At 41.2% G+C, this 13,953-nt stretch overlaps 1 protein-coding gene across 1 annotated transcript in view; it reads left to right on the forward strand.

The window, feature by feature from the left end:
- SDR39U1 (short chain dehydrogenase/reductase family 39U member 1) overlaps positions 1 to 13,953 on the forward strand; it is a 55,015-nt gene that overhangs the window by 23,709 nt on the left and 17,353 nt on the right. The window contains exons 4-5 of the mRNA XM_053702255.1: positions 7,712 to 7,833; positions 7,920 to 8,078. Coding sequence (XP_053558230.1) covers positions 7,712 to 7,833; positions 7,920 to 8,078 — 281 coding nt within the window. The remainder of the gene's footprint in view (positions 1 to 7,711; positions 7,834 to 7,919; positions 8,079 to 13,953) is intronic.

Below are 13,953 nucleotides of genomic sequence, written 5' to 3' on the forward strand. Positions count from 1 at the left end.
CCTGCAATCAATATTTCATTATATACCTGTATATCTATTCCAATAGATCTACAGATATATCTATTTTACATGTACTTTTATCAGATATATAGAAATATATATTTAATAATAAAAAGTACAATAAAATATGTGTAACACGCATCGAGGTTCGCAACTTAGGACTAACACGGTCGGCTTAGCGCACATGAAGAATCGCTATCTTCAGTGCGTGTTATTGAAATATTACATATAAAATAATAAATATTTAAAATTATTATACATACTGTAAAATAATCTAAGTAAGCCATATAATATATCTATATGTTTTTCAGTATGTATAATAATTTGTATTCATTTTTTAAAATATTTGATATTTTAATAACCTGCATTAAAGATAGCGATCTGATACTGTTCATGAAAAATTAATATCTATACCTATATACCTATAGGAATAGATATACAGGTGTGTGTATGTATATGTGTGTGTGTGTATATATATATATATATATATATATAATTATTATCAATAAAAAGTACATTATCTTGTAAGTGAAGAACATTAGAATGTGAAATTTGTACAATACATATACAGTAAAACACATAAATACTTAATACATATGTACATACATACATATTTAGACATGTAAATGAATGTTTCTCTGTGTTAAAGCCCTTTGCCTGCCTCTTTTTCTGACATCTGAGACCTCATATCTTTAAGCCCTTGTAACTTTTTAATGCAATTATATTAAAATATTTTTTTATCAGACAGTGTTATTATGAGTGTAATTGTACAGTTAGAAGTATTTTTGATGTTTTTTTTTTGTCTCATGTAACAGTTAACAAGAGCTGTGAAGTCACGTTAACTCATGGACACATCCATTGAAAAGCCTCTTGAGTGTTAGGCTATCATCTCCATTAATGTTTCTATTTAGAGACGTATAAAAATAATGTCTCAAAAAAACAATCATTGTGCAGCATTTCTATGGAATGATCTGCAACATTTCTAGGGGGAGTGGAAAACATTTCTGAACCTAAATTATAGGAAAAGCAGTAAAAATAAATAACAGAAGTGTGTTTTAAAGCTTTATTCAGTGTGCATAATTAAACTTCCTGCAATGATTCTGTGTCATGCAGTAACCACACTACTATTTAACATCTAAAACAACTTCCTTTTTCATACCTGGGAAGACACCTTGTGATACAAAATAATTTATTTTTAATGACACGATGAGTTCACGGATCATCTTAAAGGGACAGTACACTGTAAAATTGTTTTTCCATTAATGTATGTTCAGTGACTTGTTATACCAGCTGCAGAGTATAAAATATTTGAGAAATGGCATTTTTAAGTTTATTTGTGTATATGAAGTAGCTGGTGTTGTGCTTTGAAACCACAGCCTATAACAATGGGTTGAACTTAAAGATAATATCAGATCTCATGATGTTATAACTTTGTGTACACACATGCTTCCTTATCTTATATTTATCTGGAACACCAAAGCTCTACACATAGAGAGAACAATGGAAAATTATCATTTTATTACTTAATTATCCTGCAACCCCACTGGCAGTGTATCTTCTTCTGCTTACTGTGTTTACTTAGGCTATTCAATAGAATATACTCCAGTATCAAAGCTTTCAGTATAGGTGGGGATACCACAGGCTAAATCAGCTGTTTCAAATGCTGAAATAGGAGTAAAGTAGCTACTTGTAAACAATTTAATACACTCTAGCAGATAAAATGGATCATTGGGAATAATTTAAAGGAGAGAATTTTTTTGGGTGAACTGTCCCTTTAATTACTATTGGGAATACCACTCCTGTCCTGCAGGAGGCGGAAAAGAGCACCACAGCAAAGCTGTTAAATATCACCTCCCTTCCCTCCCAACCCAGTCATTCTCTTTGCCTATGTTAAGTGCAAGGAGGTGGTAAATTAGGTGTTAGAAAAAGATCTTCAATCAAGAGTTTATTATTTTTAAAAGTAGTAGAGGATTGTGCTGCTTTGTCCTGGGGTGTAGCCGTAGTCCATATCAGTCTCTTCAGTAGAGCAGTGGTGGCTTTAGAGCGATGGGAACTTGTGGGGCATAATTCTCACTGCACCTCCCATACTGATACTGCCCTAACTCTGAAAAACTGAGGGATCTTACTCAGTCCTTTTCCTTTTGTCACAGGTCCATGGGAGGGAGAGGACCTCTTAAACCTGGGAGCTGCCTTACTGCCAGGCAGATGAGGAGGTAAGTGCTGACTTATTATCTGGGGGATAGGACTCAGAAGAAGTTAGGGACTTGTTTCAACAAGGGACAATAAAGAGAATCATGGGATATGGGACACTTTATTTATGACAGTGGACAGTAACAGTGCAGGCACTGGGGCTGGATGTACATTGCATAGACTTATGGTGGTTCTCATCTCCCTGCGTTTTTAATGATGTGCACGACCAGGAGATGACTGGATTTGGCGACGCCCACGGTGGGTGGTTCTAGGGGAAAGCATTGCGCGCCCTTTCTTACTTCCTCTTTCTGTTAGTTGGAAGAAGAAGCTTGTTAACATTTTATACTGTGCATCTAGTCGGAGAAGAAGCGCTTGTCAGCATATTCATCTGCACATCTCTGGTGAATTGGATGCGTGCCAACTAGTGTCTGCAGAGTTCCGGTTTTGTTAGGGTTAACGGCTCCTGTCTAAGCAGTGAGGGTCGATTTCTTCAGATCGGTAGGCACCTCCGCAAAGTACTGCTGAGGTGTAGAGGTGATCTGCAGGGCTATTTTCTATTTCTGTATTAAATACTCTAAAAAGGAAAAAAGTTACAGTTTTTAACATTTAAAGAGACAGCAATGTTTTTTTGTTCAGTTCTAAAATTGCTTAAAAATTCTTTATTTTTGTGAACAGTTGTGAGTTAAGATGGACCAAGAGTCCTTGCAAGCTATCACTTGTTCTTTATGCTTTGATGCCAATGTGGAACCATCAATCCCTTTCTGTTCCTCATGTATTGATTAAGTTATAGGGATAGACTTTTTGCTGAGCCATCATTTTCAAAAGAGGATGCTGTTCAGGAGTCTAATGCCAATGCTCAATTTATGCCGCAGCTTTCTCCTCAAGTGTCCCAAATTTTACCGCCCTCACATGCAGTGCCCTGCGCTTCCTTTAACTCCTGTTGGGGTTACTTTACAAGACATCGCTTCTCTTATGTCCTTCTGCAGTTTCAGATGCGTTGTCCGCTGTTCCAATGTTGCAGGGAAAGCGTAAGAGGAAAATCAGACATTCAGTAGGCTAGGTTTCTGACTCAGTTCTTGTTATTGCGGATGCTTCCTCCCAGAAGCTGGGGAGGAGGATACCGTAGTAGCATCTGAAGGTGAAATTTCAGATTCTGACAGTTTAACCCCTCTTACTGATACTGAAGTGGTATCCTTCAGGTTTAAGCTAGAGCACCTCAGTCTACTACTTAAGGAGGTTTTAGCTACATTGGACTACAACAACTCCACGGTCATTATTAATTCTAAGAAATCCAGTAAGCTTAACAAATATTTCGAGGTCCCTTCCTTGGTAGATGTTTTTCTGGTTCCAGTCCGAGCTTCTGAGATCAATTACTAAGAAATGGGAGAGACCGGGTATCCCTTTTTCTCCATCTCCTATATTTAAAAAGATGTTCCCCATAGCCGACTCTGTCAAGGAGACTTGGCAAACAGTCCCCAAGGTGGAAGGAGCGGTTTCCACTCTGGCTAAGAGAACTACTATACCCATAGAGGATAGTTGTGCTTTTAAAGATCCTATGGACAAAAAGCTAGAGGGGTTACTCAAAAAGATGTATGTACACCAGGGTTTACAGTGGCAACTAGCTGTGTGCATTGCTACCATCACTAGTGCGGCAGCATATTGGTTTGATGCGTTGTCTGATGCTATTCGGACAGACACTCCCCTGGATGAGATCCAGGATAGGATAAAAGCTCTTTAATTGACTAATTCCTTTATTACGGATGCTTCCCTTCAAGTTATCAAGCTGGGAGCAAAAATTTCAGGTTTCTCTGTTCTAGCTCGCAGAGCCTTATGGTTAAAGCCTTGGTCTGCGGATGTATCCTCTAAGTCTAAGCTTTTAGCGATCCCTTACAAGGGGAAGACCTTGTTTGGACCAGGCTTGACGGAAATAATTTCTGATATTACGGGAGGTAAGGGTCATCTTCTCCCGCAGGATAAGAGAAACAAACAGAAGGGACGTCAGAGTAATTTTCGTTCCTTTCAAAATTTCAAGGGAAATTCTTCCGCTTCCAAGCAGGAACAGTTTAAACCATCATGGAGACCCAATCAGTCTTGGAATAAGGGGAAACAATCTAAGAAGCCTGCTATTAAATCAAAGACAGCATGAAGGGTCTGCCCCCGATCCGGGACCGGATCTGGTAGGGGAAAGACTTTCCTTTTTCGCTCAGGCTTGGGCTCTGGATCCCTGGACTGTAGATATAGTGTCCCAGGGATACAAACTAGTTCAAAAGTTTTCCTCCCAGAGGCAGGTTTATCTGTAGACCAGACAAAAAGAGAGGCATTCTTACACTGTGTAAGAGACCTCTCCGACCTGGGAGTCATAGTTCCTGTTCCATTACAGGAACAGGGTCGGGGATTTTATTCCAATCTGTTTGTAGTTCCCAAAAAGGAGGGAACCTTCAGACCAATTTTGGACCTCAAGAGTTTAAGCAAATTCCTCAGAGTTCCGTCCTTCAAGATGGAAACTATTCCATTCTTCCTTTGGTCCAAGAGGGTCCATTCATGAAAACAGTGGACTTAAAGGAAGCGTACCTGCATGTTCCTATTCACAAGGACCATCACAAGTTTCTAAGGTTTGCATTCCTATACAAACACTTCCAATTTGTGGCTCTTCCCTTCGGTCTTGCCACAGCTCCCAGAATTTTCTCAAAGGTTCTGGGTTCGCTGTTGGCAAGGCTTCGTTTACGGGGCATTGCAGTGCCGCCATATCCAGATGACATCCTGTTCCAGGCGCCATCCCTACAACAAGCAAGATCACACAAGGAAATTTTGTTATCCTTCCTGCGATCTCATGGTTGGAAGGTAAATTTAGGAAAGAGCTCCTTAGTTACAAACACAAGGGGTATCTATCTTAGGAACAATAATAGATTCCCTATCAATGAAGATTTTTCCGACAGAAGTCAGGAAATCAAAGATTTACGATACTTGTCTAGCTCTTCATTCCACTCCTCGGCCATCAGTGGTTCAGTGCATGGAGGTAATCGGGCTGATGGTGGCGGCAATGGACATCATCCCATTTGCTCGGTTCCACCTCAGACCTCTGCAGTTAAACATGCTCAGGCAATGAAACAGAGATTATGCTGACTTGTCTCCTCGAATACTACTGGAGCAGGAGACAAGGGATTCTCTTCAATGGTGGTTGTCTCTGGATCATCTCTCCCAGGGAACCTGCTTTCGCAGACCATCTTGGGTGATTGTGACAACAGACGCCAGCCTTCTAGGATGGGGAGCAGCCTGGGGCTCCCTAAAAGTTCAGGGAGTTTGGACTTAAAGTATGTTCTACCTATAAACATTCTGGAGCTGAGAGCGATCTTCAATGCTCTTCTGGCCTGGCTCCAGTTAGCCACGGTCCAGTTTATTAGGTTCCAGTCGGACAACATAACTTCTGTGGCTTACATCAATCATCAGGGAGGAACGAGGAGTTCCTTAGTGATGACAGAGGTAACCAAAATAATTCAGTGGGCGGAAGCCCATTCTTGCTATCTGCCGGCGATCCACATCCCAGGGGTGGACAACTGGGAGGCGGACTTCCTGAGCAGGCAGACCTTTCATCCGGGGGAGTGGGAACTTTATCCGGAAGTGTTCTCCAGCCTGATTCTCAAATGGAGTCAGCCGGAAATTAGATCTCATGGCATCTCAGCAGAATGCCAACCTCCTGAGGTACGGGTCAAGGTCCAGGGACCCTCCGGTGGTACTGACAGATGCCCTGGCAGTATCTTGGACCTTCAGTCTAGCATACCTATTTCCTTCGTTTGCTCTTCTTCCTCGGGTCATTGCTCGAGTCAAGCAGGAGAGGGCCTCTGTAATCCTCATTGCACCGGCTTGGCCTTGCAGGATTTAGTATGCAGATCTGGTGGACATGTCGTCTCTGCCACCTTGGAGACTTCCGTTGAGGACCCTTCCTTCACCCAAACCTAGTTTCTCTGAAGCTGACTGCTTGGCGATTGAACGCTTAATTTTATCCAAGCGGGGCTTTTCTGACTCGGTCATAGAGACCACGATTCAGGCTCAGAAACCTGTAAATAGAAAGATTTACCATAAGATATGGCGTAAATATCTCTTTTGGTGTGAATCCAAGGGCTACTCCTGGAGTAGAGTCAGGATTCCTAGAATCTTGTCTTTTCTCCAAGAGGGTTTGGAGAAAGGAATATCGACAAGTTTCCTAAAGGGTCAAATTTCTGCCTTATCTATTTTGTTACACAAACATCTGGCAGATGTTCCAGATGTGAAATCCTTTTGGCAGGCCTTGGTCAGGATCAGGCCTTTGTTCAAGCCAGTTACTCCTCCATGGAGTCTTAATTTGGTTCTCAAAGTTCTTCAAGGGGCTCCGTTTGAGCCTATGCATTCCTTAGATATTAAGTTGTTATCTTGGATAGTTTTATTTCTTGTTGCTATTTCCTCTGCTCGCAGAGTGTCATAGCTCTCGGCATTGCAGTACGAGTCCCCTTACCTTATATTTCATTCAGATAAGGTAGTTTTACGTACTAAATTAGGATTTCTTCCTAAAGTTCTTTCTGCTTGGAACATTAATCAGGAGATTGATGTTCCTTCCTTGTGTCCTAATCCTACTTCTCAGAAGGAATGGCTTCTGCACAATTTGGACGTGGTACGTGCCTTAAAATTTTACCTGCAGACGACTAAGGATTTTCGTCATTCTTCTGCTTTGTTTGTGGTTTTCTCACAAAAGTGTAAGGGACAGAAAGTTACAGCTACTTCTTTCTGTTTGGCTGAAGAGTATCATACGTTTTGCATATGAGACTGCTGGACAGCAGCCTTCAGAGAGTTACGGCTCATTCCACGAGGGGTGTTGCTTCCTCGTGGGCATTTAAAAATTAAGCTTCTGTGGAACAAATTTGCAAGGCTGCAAATTGGTCCTCTCTTCACACTTTTCTACAATTTTGACACTTTTTCCTCGGCTGAGGCCGTTTTTGCGAGAAAGGTTCTTCAAGCAGTGGTGCCTTCCGTTTAGGTTCCCTGTCTTGTCCCTCCCGTATCATCTGTGTACTCTAGCTTGGGTATTGATTCCCAATAGTAATTAAGATGATCCGTGGACTCATCGTGTCATTAAAAAGAAAAAAAAAATTATGCTTACCTGATAAATTAATTTCTTTTTTGACATGATGAGTCCACGGCCCGCCATGTGTTTGAAAGACAGGTTGTTGGTTATTATAAACTTCAGACACCTCTGCACCTTGTTACTTCCTTTCGCTCCTTTACTTCGGTCAAATGACTGGGTTGGGAGGGAAGGGAGGTGATATTTAACAGCTTTGCTGTGGTGCTCTTTGCCGCCTCCTGTAGAGCAGGAGTGGTATTCCCAATAGTAATTAAGATGATCCGTGGATTCATCGTGTCAAAAAAGAAATACATTTATCAGGTAAGCATACATTTTCTTTTTTTTCAGTGGGTCACTTCATTCTCAGAAACAATATGTTCGCTTTGCACTCTGTTATATAACAATTTCCTTTTATATTTTTCACCCCAGGTGGACTGAGCAGTTTAAGCAGGAAGTTTTTACCAGCAGAATTAAGACCACTCAGACTCTAGCTCAGGCCATCAGCCAATCCCAGAGCCCCCCCCGTACCTGGATTTTACTCACTGGAGTAGGTACGTTTTGGTCGCATGCGCTTTTATTTTCATAAAATGGACCTTGACCACTTCACCAAAACTCTCATTTCCTATACTTATTGCAGGATACTATCCTCCCAGCCGTACACAACAATATACTGAAGACAGCCCTGGTGGGGATGCAGACTATTTATCACGGCTAGTAAGAGACTGGGAGGCAGCAGCACATCTGTCCCACTCAGGCACCCTCAAACCCGATACTCAGCTAGTGATAGTACGCTCCGGTGAGTGTAATCTAGGTGTCGACAAATTTGTTTAAAATTTGGGAGCCAGAAGGAATATTTAGGAGCCAGTCATATGTTTAGGAGCCAGACAGTGGTATTTGTATATATAAATATGGAGAAAAACCCATAAAGTTATGAGCCAGGGGTAAAATTCTAGGAGCCAGTGGCTCCCTGGCTCATGGGTTTGTCGAGCCCTGAAAATGTTTTTTAATTTTGTTACACAATAGGTATTAGCTTCCTGTAACGCCAGATACCTTTCTTCTTAATCCCTAAGGGCTAGTAGCATAACATTTACTTCTAATGTGTTTCATTGGGGTTGCATGTAAACAATGTGTAGCAGCTACCAATATCAAACATGTTCTGTATACTGTTTGCTTTTGAATTGGGCCTTTTAAAGGATAAACATGGCTAAAGGTTCAGTCTAATGCAAAAATCAGTGCATGTCATTTTTATTATCACATTCACTAACTACATGGTTGATCACAAGCTTGCACTTGTTTTCAGTAAATGACAATTTTTAAACTCTAGCTGGTATTATCAGTATGTTTTTCACAATCCTAAAATTTCGTAAACAATAGTCTATTGATTAAGTAATCCAAAAACCAAATGCACAGGATTAGTGACAAACAAAATTACGATTTTGTGGGTTTAGCTTTTACATTTCATATTGAAAGGGAGCCTGTATGTTTATTGATTCCTTTTAATAGCGTGTAGCGATGATATTAGGTGATGTGTGAAGTTAACATGTTGTGTCTATTTTTATTAGTGTAAAATAGACTTACTGTAATAGATTGAGCAGGTAGCATTTGTATCTGGTGAGGTTGCTCCAGATCGCATCCAGTATATTAGGGGTAGTTTCTTGGTCACATATGGAAACTTTTTAGGGGTATTCGGTAATAATTTGAAAGTGTGTAATGGGGTTCATCAAGTCTTTTCTCCAACATTGGTGTGTCCGGTCCACGGCGTCATCCTTACTTGTGGGAATATCTCTTCCCCAACAGGAAATGGCAGAGTGTCCCAGCAAAGCTGGCCATATAGTCCCTCCTAGGCTCCGCCCACCCCAGTCATTCTCTTTGCCGTTGCACAGGCAACATCTCCACGGAGATGGTTAAGAGTTTTTTTGGTGTTTAAATGTAGCTTTTTATTCTTCTATCAAGTGTTTGTTATTTTAAAATAGTGCTGGTATGTACTATTTACTCTGAAACAGAAAAGGATGAAGATTTCTGTTTGTGAGAGGAAGATGATTTTAGCAGACAGTAACTAAAATCGATTGCTGTTTCCACATAGGACTGTTGAGATGAAGTAACTTCAGTTGGGGGAAACAGCAGACTTTTCTGCTTAAGGAATGACTAGCCATATTTCTAACAAGACCATGTAATGCTGGAAGGCTGTCATTTCCCCTCATGGCGACCGGTAAGCCATTTTCTTAGTCAAGCAAACAGAATAAAGGGCTTAATATGGGCTATAAAACTGGTAGACACTTTTATGGGCTAAATCGATTGCTTTATTTGGGCATTTTATACTATGTTAGACACCTTTTCCAGTCAGGGAGGGCCTTCCCAGTTGTAGGCTGAGCCTCATTTTCGCGCCATTACTGCGCAGTTGTTTTTTGAGAGCAAGACATGCAGATGCATGTGTGAGGATCTGAAAGTAGCTGGAAAAGTTTCTAGAAGGCGTCACTTGGTATCGTATTCCCCTCTGGGCTTGGTCACTGTGGTGAAATTTTGGTAATTTTTGAACAATTCCTTCATACTTTTTCACATATTCAGTAATAAAGTGTTTTCTGTTTAAAATTTAAAGAGACAGTAACGGTTTTGTTTTAAAACTTTTTTGTGCTTTATTGACAAGTTTAAGCCTTTTTAACATGTCTGTGCCTTCGGATAAGCTATGTTCTATATGTATGAAAGCCAATGTGTCTCCCCATTTAAATTTGTGTGATAATTGTGCCATAGCGTCCAAACAAAGTAAGGACAGTACTGCCACAGATAATGAAATTGCCCAAGATGATTCCTCAGATGAGGGGAGTAAACATGATACTACATCATCTCCTACTATCCTACTATCCAAAATGCCTACATATCAGAGAAAGCGCGATTGCTCTGTTTTAAACACTGAAGAGCAGGAGGGCGCTGATGATAATTGTTCTGTCATACCCTCACACCAATCTGAAGTGGCCATGAGGGAGGTTTTGTCAGATGGGGAAATTTCAGATTCAGGAAAAATTTCTCAACAAGCTGAACCTGATGTTGTGACATTTAAATTTAAATTAGAACATCTCCGCGCACTGCTTAAGGAGGTGTTATCTACTCTGGATGATTGTGACAACTTGGTCATTCCAGAGAAATTATGCAAGATGGACAAGTTCCTAGAGGTTCCGGTGCACCCCGACGCTTTTCCTTTACCCAAGCGGGTGGCGGACATAGTGAATAAGGAGTGGGAAAAGCCCGGCATACCTTTTGTCCCCCCCCCCCCCCTATATTTAAGAAATTATTTCCTATGGTCGACCCCAGAAAGGACTTATGGCAGACAGTCCCTAAGGTCGAGGGGGCAGTTTCTACTCTAAACAAGCGCACTACTATTCCTATCGAGGATAGTTGTGCTTTCAAAGATCCTATGGATAAAAAATTGGAGGGTTTGCTTAAAAAGATTTCTCCAACATAGGTGTGTCCGGTCCACGGCGTCATCCTTACTTGTGGGATATTCTCTTCCCCAACAGGAAATGGCAAAGAGCCCAGCAAAGCTGGTCACATGATCCCTCCTAGGCTCCGCCTTCCCCAGTCATTCTCTTTGCCGTTGTACAGGCAACATCTCCACGGAGATGGCTTCGAGTTTTTTGGTGTTTAAATGTAGTTTTTATTCTTCAATCAAGAGTTTGTTATTTTAAAATAGTGCTGGTATGTACTATTTACTCTGAAACAGGAAAGAGATGAAGATTTCTGTTTGTAAGAGGAAAATGATTTTAGCAACCGTTACTAAAATCGATGGCTGTTTCCACACAGGACTGTTGAGAGGAATTAACTTCAGTTGGGGGAAACAGTGAGCAGACTTTTGCTGCTTGAGGTATGACACATTTCTAACAAGACTCGGGAATGCTGGAAGCTGTCATTTTCCCTATGGGAACCGGTAAGCCATTTTCTTAGTTTAAGTAAAAGAATAAAAGGCTTCATTAGGGCTTAAAAAACTGGTAGACATTTTTCTGGGCTAAAACGATTACTTTACTAAGTATATTTGGCAGATTATTACTTTTAATAGTTGTTAAATCTTGGGGATTGTTTTAATAAAAACGGCAGGCACTGTATTGGACACCTTTTTCACTGGGGGCCTTTTCTAGTCATAGACAGAGCCTCATTTTCGCGCCTCTAATGCGCAGTTGTTTTTGGAAAGCATGGCATGCAGATGCATGTGTGAGGAGCTAAGAACCACTGAAAAAGCTTATAGAAGGCATCATTTGGTATCGTATTCCCCTCTGGGCTTGGTTGGGTCTCAGCAAAGCAGATACCTGGGACTGTATAGGGGTTAAATGTAAAAACGGCTCCGGTTCCGTTATTTTAAGGGTTAAAGCTTTCAAATTTGGTGTGCAATACTTTTAAGGCTTTAAGTTACTGTGGTGAAATTTTGGTGAAATTTGAACAATTCCTTCATACTTTTTCACATATTCAGTAATAAAGTGTGTTCAGTTTGAAATTTAAAGGGACAGTAACGGTTTTATTGTAAAACGTTTTTTGTGCTTTGTTGACAAGTTTAAGCCTGTTTAACATGTCTGAACCATCAGATAACGATATTCTCTATGTATGAAAGCCAATGTGTCTCCCCATTTAAATATATGTGATATATTTGTGTCATAATGTCCAAACAAAGTAGGGATAATAATGCCATAGATATGATATTGCCCAAGATGATTCCTCTAATGAGGGGAGTAAGCATGGTACTGCATCATCCCCTTCTGTGTCTACACCAGTTTTGCCCACACAAGAGGCCCCTAGTACATCTAGTGCGCCAATACTTATTACCATACAACAATTAATGGCTGTAATGGATAATTCTATTGCATGCATTTTTTTCCAAAATGCCTACTTATCAGAGAAAGCGTGATTGCTCTGTTTTAAACACTGAAGAGCAAGAGGACGCTGATGATATCTGTTCTGACATACCCTCACACCTATCTGAAGGGGCCAGGAGGGAGGTTTTGTCTGAGGGAGAAATTTCAGATTCAGGGAACATTTCTCAACAAGCAGAACCTGATATTGTAACTTTTAAATTTAAATTTCAACATCTCCACGCACTACTTAAGGAGGTATTATCTACTCTGGATGATTGTGACAATTTGGTCATTCCAGAGAAATTAGGTAAGATGGACAAGTTCCTAGAGGTTCCGGTGCCCCCCGATGTTTTTCCTATACCCAAGCGGGTGGCGGACATAGTAAATAAGGAGTGGGAAAGGCCCGGCATACCTTTTGTCCTCCCCCTATATTTAAGAAATTAGTTCCTATAGTCGACCCCAGAAAGGACTTATAGCATACAGTCCCCAAGGTCGAGGGGGCGGTTTCTACTCTAAACAAACGCACTTCTATTCATATAGAAGATAGTTGTGCTTTCAAGATCCTATGGATTAAAGGTTAGAGGGTTTGCTTAAAAAGATGTTTGTTCAGCAAAGTTACCTTCTACAACCAATTTCATGCATTGTTCCTGTCACTACAGCTGCGTGTTTCTGGTTCGAAGAACTAGAAAAGTCGCTCAATAAAGAATCTTCGTACGAGGAGGTTTTGGACAGAGTTCAAGCTCTTAAATTGGCTAACTCTTTTTTATTTTAGATGCCGCTTTGCAATTAGCTAGATTAGCGGCGAATAATTCAGGGTTGCTATCGTGGCGCGCAGAGCGCTTTTGCTTAACATCCCTTTCAAGGGTAAAACACTGTTTGGCCCTGACTTGAAAGAGATTATTTCAGACATCACTGGGGGAAAGGGCCACGCCCTTCCTCTGGATAGGTCTTTTAAGGCTAAAAAGAAGCCAAATTTTCGTCCCTTTCGCAGAAACGGACCAGCCTCAAATTCTACACCCTCTAAGCAAGAGGGTAATACTTCTCAAACCAAGCCAGCCTGGAGGCCGATGCAAGGCTGGAACAAGGGTAAGCAGGTCAAGTCACCTGCCACTGCTACCAAAACAGCATGAAGTGTTGGCCCCCGATCTGGGAAGGATCTGGTGGGGGGCAGACTTTCTCTCTTTGCTCAGGCTGGGGCAAGAGATGTTCAGGATCCTTGGGCGCTAGAAATAGTTTCTCAAGGTTATCTCCTGGAATTCAGGGAACTACCCCCAAGGGGAAGGTTCCACGGGTCTCAATTATCTTCGAACAGGCATTCTTACACTGTGTAGAAGACCTGTTAAGCATGGGAGTGATTCATCCTGTTCCATTAGGAGAACAAGGGATGGGTTTTTACTCCAACCTGTTCATAATTCCCAAAAAGAGGGAACATTCAGACCTATTTTAGATCTCAAGATTCTAAACAAGTTTCTAAGGGTTTCATCATTCAAAATGGAAACCATTCGAACGATCCTTCCTACCATCCAGGAAGGTCAATTCATGACCACGGTGGACTTAAAGGATGCGTACCTACGTATTCCTATCCACAAGGAACATTTTCGGTTCCTAAGGTTCGCCTTTCTGGACAAGCATTACCTGTGGCACTTCCATTCGGATTAGCCACTGCTCCAAGGATTTTCACAAGGGTACTAGGGTCCCTTCTAGCGGTGCTAAGACCAAGGGGCATTGCAGTAGTACCTTACTTGGACGACATCCTGATTCAAGTGTCGTCTCTGTCAAAAGCAAGGGCTCATACGGACATTGTCCTAGCCTTTCTCAGATCTCACAGATGGAAAG

Source organism: Bombina bombina, chromosome 2 (assembly GCF_027579735.1).
Source record: "Bombina bombina isolate aBomBom1 chromosome 2, aBomBom1.pri, whole genome shotgun sequence".
NCBI classification, from domain to species: Eukaryota; Metazoa; Chordata; class Amphibia; order Anura; family Bombinatoridae; genus Bombina; species Bombina bombina.